This window comes from Solenopsis invicta, chromosome 5, assembly GCF_016802725.1.
Source record: "Solenopsis invicta isolate M01_SB chromosome 5, UNIL_Sinv_3.0, whole genome shotgun sequence".
In the NCBI taxonomy this organism is placed as follows: Eukaryota; Metazoa; Arthropoda; class Insecta; order Hymenoptera; family Formicidae; genus Solenopsis; species Solenopsis invicta.
The window spans coordinates 14,944,464-14,963,717 of record NC_052668.1 but is presented as its reverse complement, the minus strand read 5'-3'; the positions used below and the strand labels follow the sequence as shown (position 1 = coordinate 14,963,717).

Here is a 19,254-nt window from a genome sequence, read left to right as displayed (position 1 = left end):
TTGCATAATTCGGAACAAAGGTTGACAATGCGCGAAAATCGAAACTTTTATTCCTTGCAGTTGAATTTCTTACTTGTACCGTTCATTTTTTCTTTTCTTCTGTCCACGTCTGATTATATAATTTTATTTGACGTCTGTTTCACTTTAAATTTCAAGTAACACGCAATTGTCACAGTGACGTAAAGTTAGGAGAATGAAATTTTTATCAAATTTTATTGTTAGCCAAGAAGATGATATCATCTTGACCTTATCGTGATGAACGTACATTATTTAAGATTGTAGATGTTATAACGGTACAGCTACAAGGAATTCGATATTTAGGTCTATTCTTCGTAGCTGCATCATGTTATAATTTTTTCACTTGAAGTACTTAAACTCCATAATTGAACTCTACAGAAAGATGCAAAATTCAAAGAACTCAGATACAAAGAGCGACATTTACCATTTCGATCTCATTGCTGAAGGCTGTCCAAAGAGATTTAACTGCCTTAATTAATTGACTTCAAACTAATGAAGATTGCCTTATTTCACGAAAATAATCTTGAGTTGTGCATTTATATACAGTCGCGAAACTAAATTGCTCGGACGTAAGATAGAGAAGTTTATTTTATGCTACAAATTTATCAAATATATTTATAATCATTATTACCATTAATAATTTTAAAAAAATTTTTATTATTTTTTTCTTAGTATGTTCCGACAATTAGTTTTGTGTATGTAAGACTATCTTGTTTATTTTATAATATTCTGTCAATTTTATCATCTTTTACACACATTTGCAGACTTAAGTAAAATCAGATAAAGATAAAGTAGAATTGGCTCTTTGTTACAGTTTTATTTAAATAAATACATCTTTCAATCTGATTTTGTCAATGACAGGCCAATTTTTACAGTTTGAACACAAGTTTTTTTAATCGAATTTTTCTTTTAAAAATTATAATATTTGGTAAATTTATAGTATAAAAGAAACTCCCAATAGTCTACGTTTGGACAATTAGTTTCGTGATCGTAAGTTCGTAGATATGGCGATTTTCATAAAGAAACAAAAGGTTTGAATTGTGCTTCGTTTCGTGATAATGATAAGATCATCTTCACGAAAGTCTTAATCCTTAAAATTATTTTTATTTGTATTTGAAAACTTTCTTTTACAATTTCTGGGTTGTACACATACAAGACTCTAGTAGTCAATTTTTTTTCTTCCTTTTTGCACGATCATCGAACAATCTCAATTTTCGCACGCCAACTTCACTTTATTTATTCCTTTTATTGAAATAAATTCGCCTAAATTTGACCATACAAACCTTTCATTCTCTCCTTAATTATTGTAACGTTAATTTAATAACTTGTGTTTGGATATATAATACGAACGCATGGTATATTTGAAATATATGAATACAAGAGAATGTACATACAAAGAAAAATATTCATCCTGTAGAAAAGAATAAGAAAAGGATCTGTTCTCTTTAGTTCTCTTTTTTTCTCTCTTTAACATTTACTGCATATCTGTCTTATTCTCGGTGCCCAAAGTACGACATAATTAAAAGAACAGACAGATTTTATGGCTTACGAAATGCATTTCTGTACTTGAATGTGTTAAAACTGTCCCGATACTGAATTGAAATATATTATCAGAAACGAATTAAAAATAATTCGGGAATATAAAAAAATTGAGAAAGAGGCAGTAGGATTTTATTTAAGGCTTAATAGGAACCATCTAATTTCAGGTAATTCGGTTTGTGCCTGTTACTTTACCATATGTGCCTATTTATTGGTATTATTAATTATTATTATCAAGGTGTCATTTACTTAACCTTGATGATAATATTAACAATGGCTATCTCGCGTGTGATCTTTCGTACCTTATATTCTATATATATGAATATAAGTTATATACAAATAAAAGGTTAACAATTAGTAATTAATAAGTTATATATATGCAAATTATAATATATAATATGATAGAGAAATATATGCATTTTATGCATTGTAATAAATTGCATATATAAATCACATACATATGGTGCATTCGGAAAGTAATGTTAGTGATTTTTTTACAAAGAATTTATTAAATTTTTTGGTCCAACACATCAAAATGCTTCAAAATAGGCTCCTCTTGAGTTGACACATCGGCTCCAACGAGTTTTTCAGGTATCGAATGCGTCATGGTAGATCATCTCCGGAATATCCTTTAAAGCCGCGGTACAAGCTGCTTTGATCCCCTAAATTGTTCCAAAATGCTTGTCTTTCACATGTCAACTCAAGAGGAGCCTATTTTGAAGCATTTTGATGTGTTGTACCGAAAAGTTCAATAAATCCTTTGTAAAAAAATTATTTTCCGGACGCACCATGTATGTATAATATAATATCTTTTGTTGTTCATTGTTTTCGATTCGAACAGTCGATTCGAGAAAATAATAATCGATTCATTAAAAAAGTATCTAAATATCTAAAAGTATCTAAAATAATTCAACATCTTCATCACGACTTTCATCGCAAATCCTGTGAATATTCCTTCTGACGCAATCGATACTCCGTCGGTGTTAGCATGCCTCTGAAATACATTTTTTTCAATTACTCATATGTACAAATTGCGAATATTAAATATAAATAAATCACATTTTATTTTATCTAGTTTTGAAGATTGGATTTTTTCCTTAAGAAAAAATGTTCCAATAAACTGATTACTATATCAGTAACTGATGATCTTTCATCAGTTACTGATGCGGTATTATTAGCTACTGATAATCAGTTTATTGAAACTGATTAGCACTTTTTCTTAAGGGATATTATTGAAATATTCTTTTAGAGTGTTCTCAAATACTTCGAGATAAATTATTTTATTAAAAATGCCACAAAACACATACTTGCTATAAATATTTTAATTATTTTTCTATGATCTTAAGTTCTTAATTAATTTAGATTTATTGATCGGACTTTCGATTTGAACGATAATTATCTGTTACCTTAGAACAGTGTCGAAGGATACGCACACACCCTTATCACACATCCGCCTATAAAGATGCCAGCATTCCTTTTCCTTGGTCGTTTGAAAATGTGGCTCCGACGGCAGCATCGCTTCTGGTGGCGTCTCTTTAGTCGGCATCGTCTCTTTAGGAAATTGCTCGACCTATATTTACGTCATAAATATATCAAATTAACACGCAGCCTTATAATAATGTTGGTGATAATAATAGCAGTAATAATAATAATTGTACTGTTGTAAAGTATAACATAAAATAATTTTACAACATATTATACTACGTAAAATTTGCTTTAACTCTAGAATGCTACTTATACTTTTCTGACGTTAATACTACTCTGGATGAAAATTTACCCATATAATTGAGAATATTTTTAAGAATATTTTTTTATGAATCACAAGATGTTAGATTAACTAAACTAATATTATTTTAATATAAAAAAGATCTGATTAAATATTATTTTGAATTATCAAAATTGTAATAACAAAAATTGTATTAAATTTGAATTAGTACATGGACGAAAATTCATCGGTAGCACTTTAGGGTAATCTCATGAACTATTCAATTTTTTTACTTTTGTAAGTGGGGTGTCGATTGGCGGAGCTGGAATCGCGACGATATCTACTCGCGGTATCGTCAGAGGTATCCTCTGCTCTTTTATTTCCATCGGTGCATTATTCGTCCGTTCTGCTACTCTGTGAACATTGGAAACGTATTTGCTTTCTTTAAAAAAAAAAAAAAAAAAAATTAATGAAATAATATTATCGTTTTATCAGAAAGAATACAACTTAAGGTGACATTATTAACATAACAGCTTATTTATACATAAGAATTACGAGAATATTTCGATCGCGTAAAACGAGTAACGAAGGGGTAGAAGAAAGGGAGAGTTTTCGGTTCATGAAATGCAAGATTGCGAGGGTGCATATTCAATAAATTGCCGAGTTTGGTATCAGTTTCCGAACTTCTTCTAAGCAAGCGTCGCGTAATGACATCGAATATGATGATCGAAGTTTGGCGGAGGTACCAATCGAAGGACGTACCACGATTCGCGGGATGCGAACATTCACGGCCGTACCAGTCCGTTACCAACCAACTCCTTTCTCCTCCTCCTCCTCCTCCTCCTCCTCCTTCTCCTCCTCTTTTCTTTCTGGAGCATCATTACATCGCCCCACTTTATTTTTTCGACGTCAATATCATAAATCGTCGGCTAATCGAACTTTTTGTTCCTCTTCTCCTTTCCCTCCCCCACGCTTCATATATAGATTGAGATATGACGATAGTTGGATTACTGCAAATCGATCTTCACATTTAGTGATTTTTCTGCAGAGCTGTTTTATTTTGCTATCCATTTATGAGCATTCTTTTGTTATTTCTACAATTTTATGTAATGCTTTTGTTCTTGGAAAGGAAAAGGGATGAGTTCTTAAAATAGTAAAATCTTTGCCAAACCTTTAGTTAAATAATAAATGGCTGGAATAGTGAAATACAGCATCATATATAAAACGCTGATAACGTCATCATTGGTCATAATTAAACATTTATTATATTACGATCAAGAAGATTTCACTTACATCGGGCGAATCGGTGTGCTGCGCGTTCGCAGCAGCTTCCTCTTCTTGTCGTGCAGATCGCCGATCGGCACCGCCAGGCACCTCTTCTCGCGATCAGTCAGCGGTGCCTCGGCTTCTATTGTCTTCTCGGTATCCTGCGGAATTAGTAAGGGCTCGACGACCAGCGTCGGCATCGTAACGACATTATCATTGACAGTCCTGCTGTCCTGCTGCTCTAGGTCTTCACCGCCGCTTCCGTGAGCGACGTTAACGGCGAAGCCAAAGCGGGGAAGTTGAATGTTGCTGATGATTCGCTTCTCCTCCTTTGTCGGCTCGTCGTCGAACGAGTCCCTCTGGAAGGAAACTGTCCAGCGATTTAGCGATCCTATCGATTTGCAAATTTTTAGCGGATAATTTTTAATTTGCCGTGATTAAAGGCCGAGACAAGGAATAATATATGATAAGGGTGATTCGGTCTATCGTGAAAGTAAATCGATGGATTATATATGGTTTGGCTCAGTTGCTGGCTAACGGTGGAATCGGGTTACTCGGTGAATAAGTCCGACTCGACCTATTGCGATATTTGTAAAATGTTTAAACTCGATCGTACACGACAGGCCTATTAATCAGATCAATCACGATGTCTCCGCGATGCCCCGTATAAACTGCATTGAATCTGTATTGGATGGTCCATTATTAGCCGGTTTTATGTAAAATAGATAAATAGTAGAGAGAAAATCTTTTTTATATCTATTTTATTTTTTTAAGAAAATTGTTTTTTAAAATTAATAATTGAAGAATTATATGCATATATATATTTTTTATTTTATTATTTTCTGATATAATAGTTGATGCAAGTTGAAAAAATTTATTTTTATATACTTCTCTTTTATATATATATTTTTTGTCTTTTTATCATATGATAACAAACTTTGCGGCATTTTTAACAAATTTCATTAAATTCATAAATAATTACTCGGATTGAAACTAAAAGAATATTTACATAAATTAATGAAAAGCTATTTTAATAATTACGAATAATGAAGTTAAGAATTTTGTTGATCGCAAAGTGAACGCGAGTGTTGTACAGGCAGACTAGAATTATTCCGGCTATGCGCGGCTCGCGTGTCTCGTGTCTCTCTTAATTAGTCAGTTCAATTATAGTTCTACGCCTCTTCGCGCTCCTTACTCGTTACCGCACGCGTCCACGTTATCGAACGTTATCAACGTGATCGCTCAGCTAGATAAATACTAATTTATAATGCAGCAAAAACATAAAAAACATTTTATCCGCAATTAACGCGGCGCAAATTTCAAGAAATTAGAAATTTCTATATAAGAACTTTTAAAACCTATTATTTCGTTTTTCGAACTTATACAATTTATATGCATAGAGAGAATTTTTCGTTATAATTTTACCGCAAAATTTGTTCCAAATTTTGTCAAGTGTGATGAGCTTGGAACAATTTGGTATTCTATTAAATATTATCAATAATGATAGGAATTTTTGAGATGCTACATATATAAAAGATGTTTTATAAATTGCTTAATAAAAATTACTATGCAGCATTGTAAAATGTTCTAAGGTAAAATTTTTACAATGTGCGACAAAATTTTTTTATATAATTATTACAAAATTTGTTTCTATATGATTATATACTTAATGTTACATAATATGTCTTTTGAAGAATATGCTTATCCTAGTAGCAATTAAGTTAGATTGAAAATATACCGCATTGTGAAATTTATACAGGCTAGTACGTATGTTTATCGTTACTTGGGGTATTTTTTTTTTAATTTAATTTAAAAGAATAAAAAAATCATAAACTGCCCAAAATATTTTTAAATTACTGAAATTTCACATACAGTTTAGTAAAAATAATGAAACATATTTTATATTTTACTGTTTTAAAATGTGTGTAGAAGATATTAATAATTATATAAAATTTTTCAAAGTATATTTTCTTAAGATTATCATGATTATACTTTCAGGGTAAATTTTATGAGAAAATTCTCTCCGTATATAAAACATAAAAATAAAATAGAAACAACTTACCTGACTTGATGGGCTTTCTCACTGTGCTGGGGTTGGGGTTGATGGATGTCTTGATGATAGGCGTGGTGGGTAGCTTGCTACGCAGCTCATTGATAAGCTTGTCGTCGCCCGGCGAATTCTCCACATCGCTATCGCTGTCAGCTGAGCTGACCAGCGACACCATGGTGACCACATCACTCGTTTTGGGATCCATGAAAGCCCTTCCTCGCCCTCCGCGATCCTCGTCCTTCAGGCCTGACGAAGCAAGGAGACGCCTCTTCGCGCTTCTCGATCGCCTCTTCAGAGGCGCCGATCTTATCGATCGCTCCCCTCGCGATATCTAGAGGACAGTTCGCGTACGGATTCCTATCTTTGTTCTTATCCGTTTTTTTTATTTTTACATCGATTATTTACTTCAAAATTATTTTTTTTTTTTTTTTTATTATCGGGAGATTTTTGATTTACGACGCATGAAACGATAGCAAAATTGTGAATTCCCGGATCGCGAAGCGATAATGAAATTGTGAACTCCCGGATCGCGAAGCGATAACGAAATTGTAAACTCCCGGATCGCGAAGCGATAACGAAATTATGAATTCCCGGATCTCTCAGAGATCTTAGAAAAAGTTCAAGCGCTGTCGCGCTTCTTACCTTGATCGCACCTTCCTCGTACTTTTCCACGGCATCTTTTCCGTCTTGCATTTTTTCGCAAACGATCGATTTATCCGTCGCCTCGGTGAGACCAGGCGCGTCGATTACGATGCTCACCTGAACGCGCGCCGCAGGTGCAAGATTTCGCCTCTGCGGCGGCGCGGAATTCGTCCTCTTCGCCTTTTCCAGGCTCGCCGTGGATGAGCTTCTCGTGAGAACGGCGCTCTTGTCGACCGTCAATCTCGTCGCGGTCTTGTCGGCCGAAGCGCATCTGATCTCGATCGATTTCGCCGGTGCGAGCTTATTCTTCGTTTCTGGTCCTTTCGGCGACGATTTCTCCACCATCGGCACGAGGAAGGCGCGATTGGTACCGCTGTGAAAGCTCGCGCGCTTCTGCTTCGCCGAGGTGAAATCGGCGTTGGCCTTCGTCGAATCTGCATTTTCCTCTTTCAAGCATGAAAAAGTCGCCGATGGCTGCGACTGTTCGGTCGTTGGAAGATGAAGATTTGTACAATCGATATTAATACGCGTCTTCTTCTTTTTTTCCTCCTCCTCCTCCTCCTCGATGTCCAGATTATCGCGCGTGTCTGCTGAGCTCTTAAAAAAATCGGTAATGTCCTCGGTCCGAATTACACTGTCCGATATGAATTTTAGATCACAAACTGATGATTAGGTGATTCTTGTAAATTTTTGATTGCTGAAGAGAAATCAGCAAATGAAATTGCTCTATTACATTTTTGAGAAAATTGGGAATTGATTAAAAGAGTTGAAAATGATATTTTTATTTCATTTTTAGTAGCAAAAATTCTATAAGAATTACTTATTGTGTTGGCAGCTTATGCATTAAGTTGCAGTTATAGATAAAAGCAAGGAAGACGGTGCAATTTTAATAATTATACCGTTCAGCGCCGTTTTGCAGCACGAGTGTGAACAGTTATTTCCGATGTATTTTTGTCTGCTGAACGCGAATTTGCAAATAAAATCGTTCTATTTTTATCTTGCGATTTTATTCGCTTTTAGTGATGAAAAAATTTACTAGAACTACTCGGGCTGCGTTCGGGAATACACACCGAGTGCTTCCGAGTATTATTTTATCTTTGTTTAGCATTCAGTGAACAACAAAGATAAAACGACACTCCAATACACTCAGTGTGCATTCCCGAACGCAGCCTTAGTGTTTTGGTTACTTTAAATTTATCGGACAATGTTATTTCGTATTGGGAAATTTCATTATTATAAGCAGAATATAATTATCTATCTACCTCATTATCTCTTTCTTCCTTTTTCATGCTTTTCGTTGCGGTCTCATCCCCTTTCGTCAACAAATCATTTTCCGTCGATCGAGACACAGTCTCCAGCTTCTTCCCGCATAATCTTTCATCTCCATTATCATGTTCCTTACACATTTCCTTCTCTCGGTCTTCCAAAGTGCTCGGCACTGTCGGATTCCGCTGGCTTTTTTTCTCATTTTCCTGAATAGAATTGGGCTCCTTCCTAGGGTGAGGGGTCGACGGGACAGATATCGATAATTGAGAATCGCAGCGTTCTTCCACTGCCACGCTATGTGCTAGAAAAATGTCGAGGTTCGCTTTGTTCTGTTCGCGGTGCTTCCACGCGAGTCGCAGCCTCTCGGCGAGTTCCTGCCGCGAGTAAAGGATCGACGCCTTCTCCGTGGTGGCATAAGTCCTACCAGATCGACCCGTGGTCGGTCTGGATCGACTCGGCATCTGCCGAGCCACCACCTCCACCTGGGCCAGACTGTCGCAGCCGCGACGATCATCGCCCCAGGCGACTCGCACCTGTCAATCATGCGATAACATTTACACACAGAAAGAACGATATTTTGCTAAAATATTCACAAATTTAACTGGATACTGTTCTGAAAATAATTTTGTTGGATCATCAAAATTCATTAAGAAGGAGCGTGATGAGCAATGCTGTAAGAAGTCTTAACATTTTAGCAACTTGCTCGAGCGTCCTACATAATTATTTTGATAGTTTAATAAAATTATTTTCAGATCTGAATCCAACCAAACTTTAGCAAACTACCTTTTCCGTGTACACTGAGAGAGATATTAAAAATCTCAAATGACTACAACTGATCATACTGAATGATAAAAGTATAAGCTATGCCCGAAAAGAAAAAGCAACGATGAAAATAACGATTAAGAAAGTAAGACAGCGAGGAAAATAGTCTCTTAATTCCTTAAAAAGGGAAATTTTCTTAGTTACCTTGGGCTTCTCCGTCGCATTGGCGGCTGATCTACGCGCGATTGGATTCGCGTAGATCTGCAAGGACTTGCCGCAATCATCCTCCGCTGATCTCTGTCGTCTCAGGTGCTGTCGACGCGGCGCGGGTTGCTGCAACGACAGCTGCCTGACAGGTCGCGTCGCTCTCCTACCGCTAGACATCTCTGGATAATCGTCTTCGCATTGTTGGTGCGTCCTTTCGGCAATCTTCAGAATCTTTCTGACAGAGCTTCATTCGTTCATTGGCGTGGGAAACAACCCCTTGGCGATAACACAGGTCGAGTTAAAGAAAAGAGAAAATTTTCTTAATACAAATATAATATTTAGGTTTCTTCAGTCCTCGAGGAGCGAGGAGTTCCATCGAGGGACGTTGTCGACGCCACGACCGGGCGCCGACTGACTGACTGCACCCTCATCCATTGCCCTCCACCAGCCTTCGGTGTGTACCCCAAGCCCGGTTCACCAACGCGTTCGTCGAGCACAGGTGTATTGGGCTTTCCCCTTCTCATTTTCTCTTTCTTTCCCTCCCACTGCCTTGAACGGGAGCCAACACACGAACCCTATAGTTGTACTGGTACCATTAACCTCCGTCATTACGATCACTGTCAGCGCTGCCAGGGTGGTCGAACTCCTCGCTCACTTTGTTATACGTTGCCCTCGAGGCCACGGTGATGTAACATCACGATATTGGGACTACATATGTACAGGATATTTCCCTCAATTTACACATCCGAAATATTTTTGCTTCGTTTTCAATAGCACGGAAGAATACGGAAATTACCCATTTCGAAGAGAGATATCGTGAATGAGTAGAATTTTTTTTATGGCTTTAATTATAAATTTAATTTAACTTTTTCCAGTCGAGTCTCTCATTACGTATGTATTGTAAAGCCATTCGATTGTGAAAAACAACGTGAATAATTTTCAAATGTTTTTTAAATAAAAAGAGAGAGAATAGCTTTAGTAATCATAATATATTAATTTTTTCCCTAATCGAAAAATTTTTTGTGGTGCATGTTGAAATAAGAGTAGAGAAAAATATTCGTAGAATTGATATAATTCTCTTTTCACTATTTCGTTAATCGAAACAGAAAGCGATTCCTTTCTGCAATCTTTTTCATATTTTTAAAATAATTATTCTGAAAGAATAGCTAGAGAATTATTTATTATTATTTATTATCCATTTAATACCATTTTTAAAATTGTAGATTACATTTTGAGTTGCTATATTAAATTATAATATTTTTTACTTAAAAATGTATCCCAAAAACTTTTCTGTAGCTTCTCTTTCCATGGAGACAAAATTCTTCTATCAATAATAAATTTTAATCTTTGTTTCAATATGGTATGTCTTTTGTGTGCGTGTTTCAATTGTAGTGAAACGTTCGTACGAATTTAGTAGGTCAGACTCTTTCAATAAGTAAGCATATCGAAGTACCGAAACGTCGGTATCGCAATCAGTAGTCAGTGCCACTCTTAGCTGACTGGCGGCTCGAGTCTCGAGTTCGTAATTCAGGGACGAGGAATTAGCATCTCTCGATCGAAAATCGCATCGCTCAAATCCATCCTCCGTGACTCAGCCTGGTACACGTCGCTCGCCTTCGCTTCGTCACGTGTCGGAACCACCCTCTCTTAACCCCTTCGCCACCCTCTGTCCTTACTACAACAGCCGGCAGCCACGTGCTGTTTGTTTGGAGTCAAAATCACTGTTCGCGCGACTCCGTATATCGAACTCGAGAACTGCCGGCAGGCAAGCCAGTCACTGCCGGTATTATTGATCAAAACTCTGCCCATCATCTGACAGCTTGTTGTCCGCAGTTGCCATGGCAAGTCTGACGGCTCGATCATTCCAATTCCTGGGCGTGGATCGACTTCTTTTCTCACTCGTTTACTCCCGTGACCGCCTTGTTTGTCCTCTCCCTTCTCCACCCCTTTTTCTCTTTTTCTTTCGGCTGAGATTCTTCATACCTGCACGACCTTGTCTCGTGCAAACGACGACAGGCATCAACTTTGAACTCGTTACCCCGCTTGAGACGTCTTTTCTTTTTGTTGACCCTCAGTTTTTGCAAATGCACGCTAGTCTTCCTTCGGTTACGTGCTCTACATTTCGTCGCTGCATTCATCACTTTTTTTCATTCATTTTACTTTAAGACATTACAATCTCTCATTAATTTTCTTCTATTGACATCTGCTATTGACCAGAATACACTTTTACTTCTACAATTCTTATCCTTTCTCCGTATCATCTGAAAAATGGATAAGTTATAATTTGTTAAATATATTGAAACACTCATGACAATTGAAACATTTAGGGAAAACTTGGAAAAATCGACCTTGCGTATCGATTCGATCGGTTAAATCCTCCCGAGAAGTGGGTTACAATTTCGCTTGCCGGCGATGGCGCAGAAATTACAGCCAGAAACTTTTGGTAAATCGACGATTAGAGCTTGGGGCTGCCTTAATTGACGTTCCTTATCAGCAAACTTTGGCAACCTCGAGCATTGCCAAGAAATTTTCGATTTGCTCCGTGTCTACCTATTATTCGGGATTGATAGCGGCGGGGAGAAGGAGGATTAGGAGGTCTGATTACACCCCCCCCTCCCCCCAGTCGATCGATCTCCATTTGAAACTGTTGCGAAAATACGCTATTGGCGAATAGTTTAAGTTATTAGTGTATTTTATTTGCTGTGCATCTTTTTAGCTCATTTCAGTAAATTGTCTCGTAAATCTGTTGTACGTACATGCTTTGTTTGTAATGTTAGCATGTAATTATATCTTTATTAACAATAATTTTTTAATTATTCTCGAAATGAGAATTCCCTCTCTTCCTCACCCACCTAATAGCTTAATTTATTGAATCCGATTAAAAACCAAGTATTTGATTGTAGTATTTGATTTTTCTTTGTAGAATAATTAAAAATAATAAATTCCAACTTGGGAGACTAAAAAGAAGTTATTGATAGTTTTTTTTTCTTTTGCATGCATAATTTCTAGGAGAGAAGAAAAAAGATAACTTACCTACTATTATTATATTCTAGATATGCTCGAGGATGTGTCATCTAGTTTTTTCGACTCCTTCGAGTCAATCGATCTCGACAGTGAAGTGTCCAAATTGCAAATATCCTTTGATACATAGAATTAAAGAGCTGAATCTGAACAATTTTCTTATCTGTAACAATAGGAAAAAAATGTTAATTTACGTGATTTTAAGAAGCAATTTAATTTACGTGATTTTAAGAAGCAAATAGGATGCTCAAAGATTTGGTAGTAAAAGAAAAAATATACATGTCTTTTTATTTTGAAGAATATGACATTTAAAACAGGAGAATTTCTTCAGCGTCGTACTTGCTTTTAAAAATTATATTTAAAGTATTTAATAGATATTTTCTTTTTGATATTTTTTATCATCTTTTTTCAAATAATGTTTCTATAAAGTTGATCAATCCTTAATTAACTTTCAATCATCACGCCCTATTGGAAGAAAAAAGTCTCACTCTTGATACTGAACGTTTACTGCAAACGCTGGAACGATGTTTTTCCGTGTGCTCAACTGAGTCTCTCGACGAGCGAATTTTTCGAAAAGTTTTGCCGAAAGCTCAACACTTTCTGTTACAGGTAAGTTTATAAAAAATTTATTATATCTTATTTAGCAGTTTTTTATGTAACGTAGGTAACTATACTCTACATGGCTTATCGAAGTTTTGTGATTTTTTTCTTATTTTTTGCTGAGTCTAAAATTAAAAATTGATTTAATATAGGAAAGTAGGATTCAAAGTAGGAAACATTTCTAAACATTAATTTAAAATATGGGACAATTTTAGATATAATATTTATGTAAATGCAATAAAGATTTTTAAAAAAAGTACTATTTAGATTATTATTTATGTACTCAGTAATATTTTATGTATTCAGTAGTATTTTATGTACTCAGGTCTAATTATATATTTTCTTCTTTTTTACAATAAGTGTTAGGCCATATTGGTCCTATCTTATAAAGAGTTTTTTTTCTTTGATTACAGCAGGATAATAGAAATTTAAATTAAATACAGCGTTGTAAAGTAGAAATATAAAGCTATATAAATTGTATGATATTCACCAATATCTTCAATCGAATTTTTTTCCTTCAAAATAATATTAAATTTCAAAGTTTTCTCTCTCGATAGTATTTAATTTAAAATTATTATAATCCTCTCTGCTGTTTGAATTTTTATAGACTTCACTATAAAATTACATATCTAAAGATTAATTATTTCTTTATTATGTCGCGCCATTTCGAAGTAAACTGTATTCGTAACTTGACAAAATATTTATCGCATTACTTTGAAATAAAAATACTTTGAAATAAAAATATTTTCTTTTTTTTTTTGACGATGAATCAAAGATCGTGGAAGCCGTAAATAATATAATAACGGACGATAATGCGAAACTCGAGGATTTGGATGGCATCAAGTGTAAGTTGCAAGTTTGTGATAAGCTTCTCATCTTTTGGCAGAAATGTGTGGAGCACATTTCTGCGCTCAAGAAAGTTCGAGCTGCCTGCGTAGCAACATTATGCGATATTCTACCGGAAACAACGAGAATAATTTTTGAACATTGCAAAGCCAGGTATCTGCCAAATATCGATACATTTCATTAAATAATTGACTATGCTTCTAAAGTTTTCATAGAGAAACACTCGAATTTTCATTTTTCCTATCATAAACTGGCCAAATGTTGCTAAAGTGAATATTTAATAATACCCATATAAATGTAAATCAATTAATTATTATAGTTATTTTTATTATTAGTATTTGTTCTCATTACAATTTCATTTAATCTAAAGTATCTAAACTTCTCTCATTGTGGTTATAATTTTCATTTGTGATTTAATCTATCTAATTCACAATTTCTTATTACGATTCTTTATTTTTTTATTTCTACAATCATAAATGTTTATTAATATCGTATGTCGACATTTTTTTGCGATTTGCTATTGTATCAAAGATATTTTTTTCATAAATGAACAATTGTTAGTGATTTTTATGGAACTGTATGGAGCTATAATTTATTGAATAATGCTTAATCTAAGTATTGTTGATCACGCAGCCCAAAATATGGAGTTTTATTGAGCGGCACGATGCAGGAATTGAGAAATCTGTTTGCAAAGTCGAGCATGGTCTTTAAGCTATTCTTTGCCACTTTGAACGGCGTAATCGTCTTCGACACGGACGTGCAATCGGAAACGGAGCTGTTGACGAAAGGTGAAAGCGATCCCATTACGCTGTAACGATTCTTTAACCCGCAGATTATTTCCAGTCTTATCTTGAACACTCCTAAAGATTTTTCTTTCGATAACAGACATAAAATACGTACGTGTTTTTGCAAAAATTCATAAATTAATTAAATATGTCAACAATTGCGAAAAATTGGAAATGTGTTATTTCAGAAATAAAGTGTCTCTCTCTCTCTCTTTCTCTCTCTCTCCCTCTCTCTGAGTGCAAAGCGCAAGTTTCTTACAAGTTTTTCAGTCAGTTTTTGTGTCGACCTTCTCTTAATAGAAAAATGATTCGTGATTTTCTTTTTTTCTTTTTTCTGTCATATTTATAAACAAATATCTTATTGTAATCTTAAAAACTACTTTTAATAGTATACTTTGTTTTAAATAATTGTACTGACTTCTCAGTGGTCGAGGCGTACGGTAACATGTCTTCTATGGCGAACGGAATGGACACCAAGACGTTCGTTGAGTTGTCCGAGGCATTCGCCAAACTGGCCATTGTTTATCAGAATAAAATAAAATCAAGCAACGTCTCGACACACCTCGCTCGAATGGTGAGGGACGTGTCTTGCCTTTTGTCCACCGTCAAGGTATATTGTGTCATATGATTTATTTTCACTTGAACTGAAATATGTGCATTTTACAATTATCATTTATTAATTATCAATTAGATTATTAAATATTAATTAAATGTATATATTATATACATCTTTATCTCTATACGAGCTGGCGGTAATTATAATAAATGATGCAGGACCAGAATGATAAGAACGCAGAACGAAATGTAATGGTTGCTATGCGTTTGCTGAGAATTCTCGAAAAATTAACATCGTCTTATGACGCATCTCTCACGCACGAAACGATATCAGACTTGGTAGAACTTCTGGCACGAATGCACGGGTAACGATTCTATCATTAACCACCAATTTTGGGTGGAAAATTAGGTTTAACAATTACTTATTCGTGTATCGCATAAAATCATTATATGTTATTATGAATTAGAATTATAGATATAAACGAATGATATTGTATTAAATAAACTACATAATTATTACTTCTTTTACAGATACTCTTGTTTAACAAAAGGTAGCGAAAGAATAATTTTGGTCACCGCTACGTCTCTTTTAAATATTATCTTCCGTCATGACGATTTTAAGCAGGTACATGATCAAAATTTTAAGCATTAAAAAGAAATCATTTTACGTTATTATAAGCAGTTTCGCACATTTCTTAATTCTTTGTGAAATTGTAAGTGATGTAAGTTTATCCGAAATAGTACGAAATAATTTATACAAATTTGTTATTTTTATATTTTTCTGTGTAATAAGGAACAAAAATTGATTTTTCAAAATGATATAATTATAATTATTTGTGTATGTGTTTCAGATATATTTTGAGTACGGAAGGCAAATTGTTCCACGTGATCAATCTGTATATAAATTAAATTATCATTTATTGACGATTGCTATTATAAAGAAACTGAATGACATGCCATACGAACATCATTGCACGTGGTCTTTAGGATCAGATTCAATCTTAGACGTTGCTTTCACATACATAGAATATCGTAAGTAATAAAAAGAAAAACAATTGTAAGGATTTTAAGAATTTCAAGTAGTTTAAGGGTTTTCAGTTTGATATAAATCTTTAACAGAATTTTTAAAATATTGAAATTTTTAAGAATTTTAATAATTTTAAAAGTTACTTTTAAAAATTGAATTTAAAAATTGTAAAGTGTAAAAGAAACTATAATTACATGCGTTGAATTAATTACAACAACTGCTCTTCTAAGCTTGCAATTAATGAAGTGGACACTTGTTTTTCTATCACTCATTTGTTCTTGATTGGGTAATAGTTGAAGAAGAAATCTGCGTCGGAGATCTACAACTACCGGGAGTTCGCAGAATCGACGAAGGACCGCGGTTCGTTGGCATTTACGAGGCGACTCTAGTACCCATTTGTAACTTGATTAGTCAAATTCCTCCGGAAGGTTTTTACGCGCTTGAATTACTTCTACTAAAACATTTATTGTCCGGTCACCGTTGGAGTTCTTTACTAAGTTCAGATGTTTGGTGCTTTATTGGCAGGTAAGCAAGCAAATGCAATCACCAGTATCGCTATATTAACATCAACATTAATGATTGTTTAACAGAATTTTAGTACATCGATTCATAAGTTACTAATTTGTCGAATATATATTACATTTATTGATTAGTGATAAAAATAACTCATTATATTAATATAATGTAACAGATTATGTGTGTGTGTGTGTGTGTGTGTGTGTGTGTGTATGTGTATAATAAAATGTGAAAAATATAAATAAAATAATTATTAGATTAATAATACATTGATTAATATTGAGTAAAAGTAAACTGATCGAATCTCGGTATTAATTCTTTATATATATCATTATTTATTTAAGACTCGGCTCTTCGCAACTGTGCGTCGATCACGTTAAACATCTAATAAAAATTTCCGCCACCTTGATAGAACGGCCCGATAGCATAGAAGCAGTTATGCTAGATAACACAATTGTCAGATTGTATGATCTGTTAAATGAAGATATGAAATCTACTCTGTTCAACAACCTTATCGACCAAGATGTGGATTATTATGCATCTATTTTGCAATTATTAATGGCAAAAACCAAATCTTTTTCATCGGAACGATTAAAGCGTAAAATCGAGGACTTGCCGAAGGCTTTCTTAGACTTTCAAGAACATCCTTCTACTCGCAATTGGAAGCATCTTGTACGCTAAAGTATTAGAGACGTCAATAAGTTTGTTTGATAAAGTTTGTTTGATACCTTTTTTTAGAAATTTTTATAATTACATTTTATAATTTATTTTATGCTAAATTTTAAATTATCTAGAAACAAATTTTCTGTTTATATCGATTCTCAGATGCGGATCGTGTCTATTATGACACTAGTGGATTACACTGATAACAAAGATATTATCAGTGTCTTAATTAAATTATGGAGTTTTGTTGCGGATGCGATTAGCGACTGTGAAGGCAAGCAGTTGGATTTACTGTCTGACTTGGTTATTATCTTGCTTGATGCTACTCGCCTTAGAAATCTTCAGGATGACAGTTTTTGTGCGGTATAACAAAAATTTATTTTATCTAATTATTATAATTGTTATATGAAAAAGTAGTTTCTTGGTAACAACAGAACTTATAAGGGTTTTAGAACAAAATGTTGTATATATATGTTCATTTGACATTTCAGATTCTGACGTCCGTCACAATTTCATGCGTCCATTTACCGCCTCGAGGACAGATCAAGATCTGCCATTTTTTACGACGAAATGTTGAGAATCTCGGCCGTTGCGGAGTTCAAAGCGTTGCATCGACTTTGATCGAATTGTTTAGTCACTTACTGGAAAACGAGAATCCCTGGGTGAGTCAAGATGCCCTAGAGACCTTCGAGCACGTGGGGCATATGTGCCTAGAGCAGCTGGTCGCTAAAATAGCAAAGGCTTTGGCAAAGTTACCCGGCATCAGCAATGTTATGCAAGCCTACTTATCCTCGAGACCGTACTATATCTTCAAGAATTTTACAAACGTGCAGGATTATCTTAGATACTTGATTAGAACAGTCCAAAATCGCAACGATGAACATAGATGTCATGAATATAATGTAAGTATGATACAAGACTTAAATTAAAAAATAAAAATGTTTATTTTAAAATCTATTTCTTTATTTGAAATTTGTATTTTGTGCATAAGCAGATCTAACCATTTGCAGTGATCTGTAATATAAGATTATTTTATTATCCCGTAATGGAAGATATTCTCTTTGATATAAAATAGTTTTGAATTTTTTTTTTTAACAAGTAGTAATTTCGGTCATAATTATATTAAAAGTTATATTAAATGAGACTTTAAATAATATGGACACTATGTAATATAAATATATAATATATGTATAATGAAATACGAAAGAGAAAAAATATTAATAAGAATAAATGAACACAAGGAAACCGAAAGAGAAGAGAAGATACCGAAGCTGGAAGAAGAGAAAAACTCATGTGACGAAATCACCGCTCCGATGTTAACTCAGCTGGACGAACAGGCGGAAGATTTACACAAAGGATTGAAAAGGGTGTTAGAAAATCAGGCTGTTATCAGTGAAGCGATGTGTAGAAAACTGATAATCGTTCTCGAAAAAATTCTCCGAGTTCAGGGAAACGAAAATTCGCGGAACTGATAATTCTTTGAGATATATTGCGATCAATAATAATCCATCAGTGAGGGGAAGATTATCAAAATTGCGATAAAGTAAATAAGGCAAAAAATATAGAAAGTAAATAAAAAAAATCTAGGGGAAAGTATTATTAAATAAACAGTAAAAAAAAGTAGAAGATAATAGATTTAGATATTTATAATATTTTTTTAAAATTTATTTTTATTCCATTCATTTATAGTATATATAAATTCGGAAAAAGAGAAATAGTTACAAAATCATTAAAAAATAAAGAAAGAGAGAGACAGAAATAGAGAATTTAAGGAAAATTATAAAGA

The 19,254-nt window shown here is 34.3% G+C and overlaps 2 protein-coding genes across 4 annotated transcripts in view; one reads left to right on the top strand and one right to left on the bottom strand.

The window, feature by feature from the left end:
- Positions 1-19,076, top strand: part of LOC105203201 (uncharacterized protein C1orf112) — a 32,326-nt gene extending 13,250 nt beyond the window's left edge. The window contains exons 2-14 of the mRNA XM_026141479.2: positions 12,509-12,588; positions 12,939-13,085; positions 13,852-14,075; positions 14,556-14,710; positions 15,133-15,317; positions 15,482-15,627; positions 15,794-15,887; positions 16,114-16,294; positions 16,583-16,814; positions 17,150-17,477; positions 17,631-17,831; positions 17,960-18,370; positions 18,710-19,076. Of these exons, the coding sequence (XP_025997264.2) occupies positions 12,511-12,588; positions 12,939-13,085; positions 13,852-14,075; positions 14,556-14,710; positions 15,133-15,317; positions 15,482-15,627; positions 15,794-15,887; positions 16,114-16,294; positions 16,583-16,814; positions 17,150-17,477; positions 17,631-17,831; positions 17,960-18,370; positions 18,710-18,940 (2,613 nt within the window). The 5' untranslated portion in view covers positions 12,509-12,510 and the 3' untranslated portion in view covers positions 18,941-19,076. The remainder of the gene's footprint in view (positions 1-12,508; positions 12,589-12,938; positions 13,086-13,851; positions 14,076-14,555; positions 14,711-15,132; positions 15,318-15,481; positions 15,628-15,793; positions 15,888-16,113; positions 16,295-16,582; positions 16,815-17,149; positions 17,478-17,630; positions 17,832-17,959; positions 18,371-18,709) is intronic.
- On the bottom strand, positions 1,051-12,628 carry LOC105203203. 3 transcript variants are annotated; one of them, XM_039449078.1, is made up of 10 exons: positions 12,489-12,628; positions 11,804-12,412; positions 9,453-11,716; positions 8,483-9,019; positions 7,221-7,817; positions 6,591-6,909; positions 4,556-4,898; positions 3,556-3,676; positions 2,964-3,127; positions 1,051-2,551 (listed from the first exon to the last, which is right to left on the bottom strand). In XM_039449078.1, the coding sequence occupies exons 3-10, from the start codon at positions 9,630-9,632 to the stop codon at positions 2,488-2,490; spliced, it is 2,325 nt and encodes a 774-aa protein (XP_039305012.1). In that variant the 5' UTR covers positions 9,633-11,716; positions 11,804-12,412; positions 12,489-12,628; the 3' UTR covers positions 1,051-2,487. The 3 variants fall into 3 exon arrangements, with proteins under 3 accessions (XP_039305012.1, XP_025997265.1, XP_039305013.1); XM_026141480.2 differs by lacking the exon at positions 11,804-12,412 and having other exon boundaries at positions 12,489-12,607; XM_039449079.1 differs by having other exon boundaries at positions 2,991-3,127; positions 11,804-12,514.
- Positions 19,077-19,254: the final 178 nt, after the last annotated feature.

Bases quoted from the DNA above. Each gene is read 5' to 3' on its own strand.
- LOC105203203 (XM_039449078.1), bottom strand. From the start codon at position 9,632: ATGTCTAGCGGTAGGAGAGCGACGCGACCTGTCAGGCAGCTGTCGTTG. The intron at 9,020-9,452 runs GTAACTAAGAAA...CATGATTGACAG, and splicing joins ATGCGACGGAGAAGCCCAAG to GTGCGAGTCGCCTGGGGCGA. The intron at 3,128-3,555 runs GTAAAAAAATTG...ACGTAAATATAG, and splicing joins TCGACACCCCACTTACAAAA to GTCGAGCAATTTCCTAAAGA.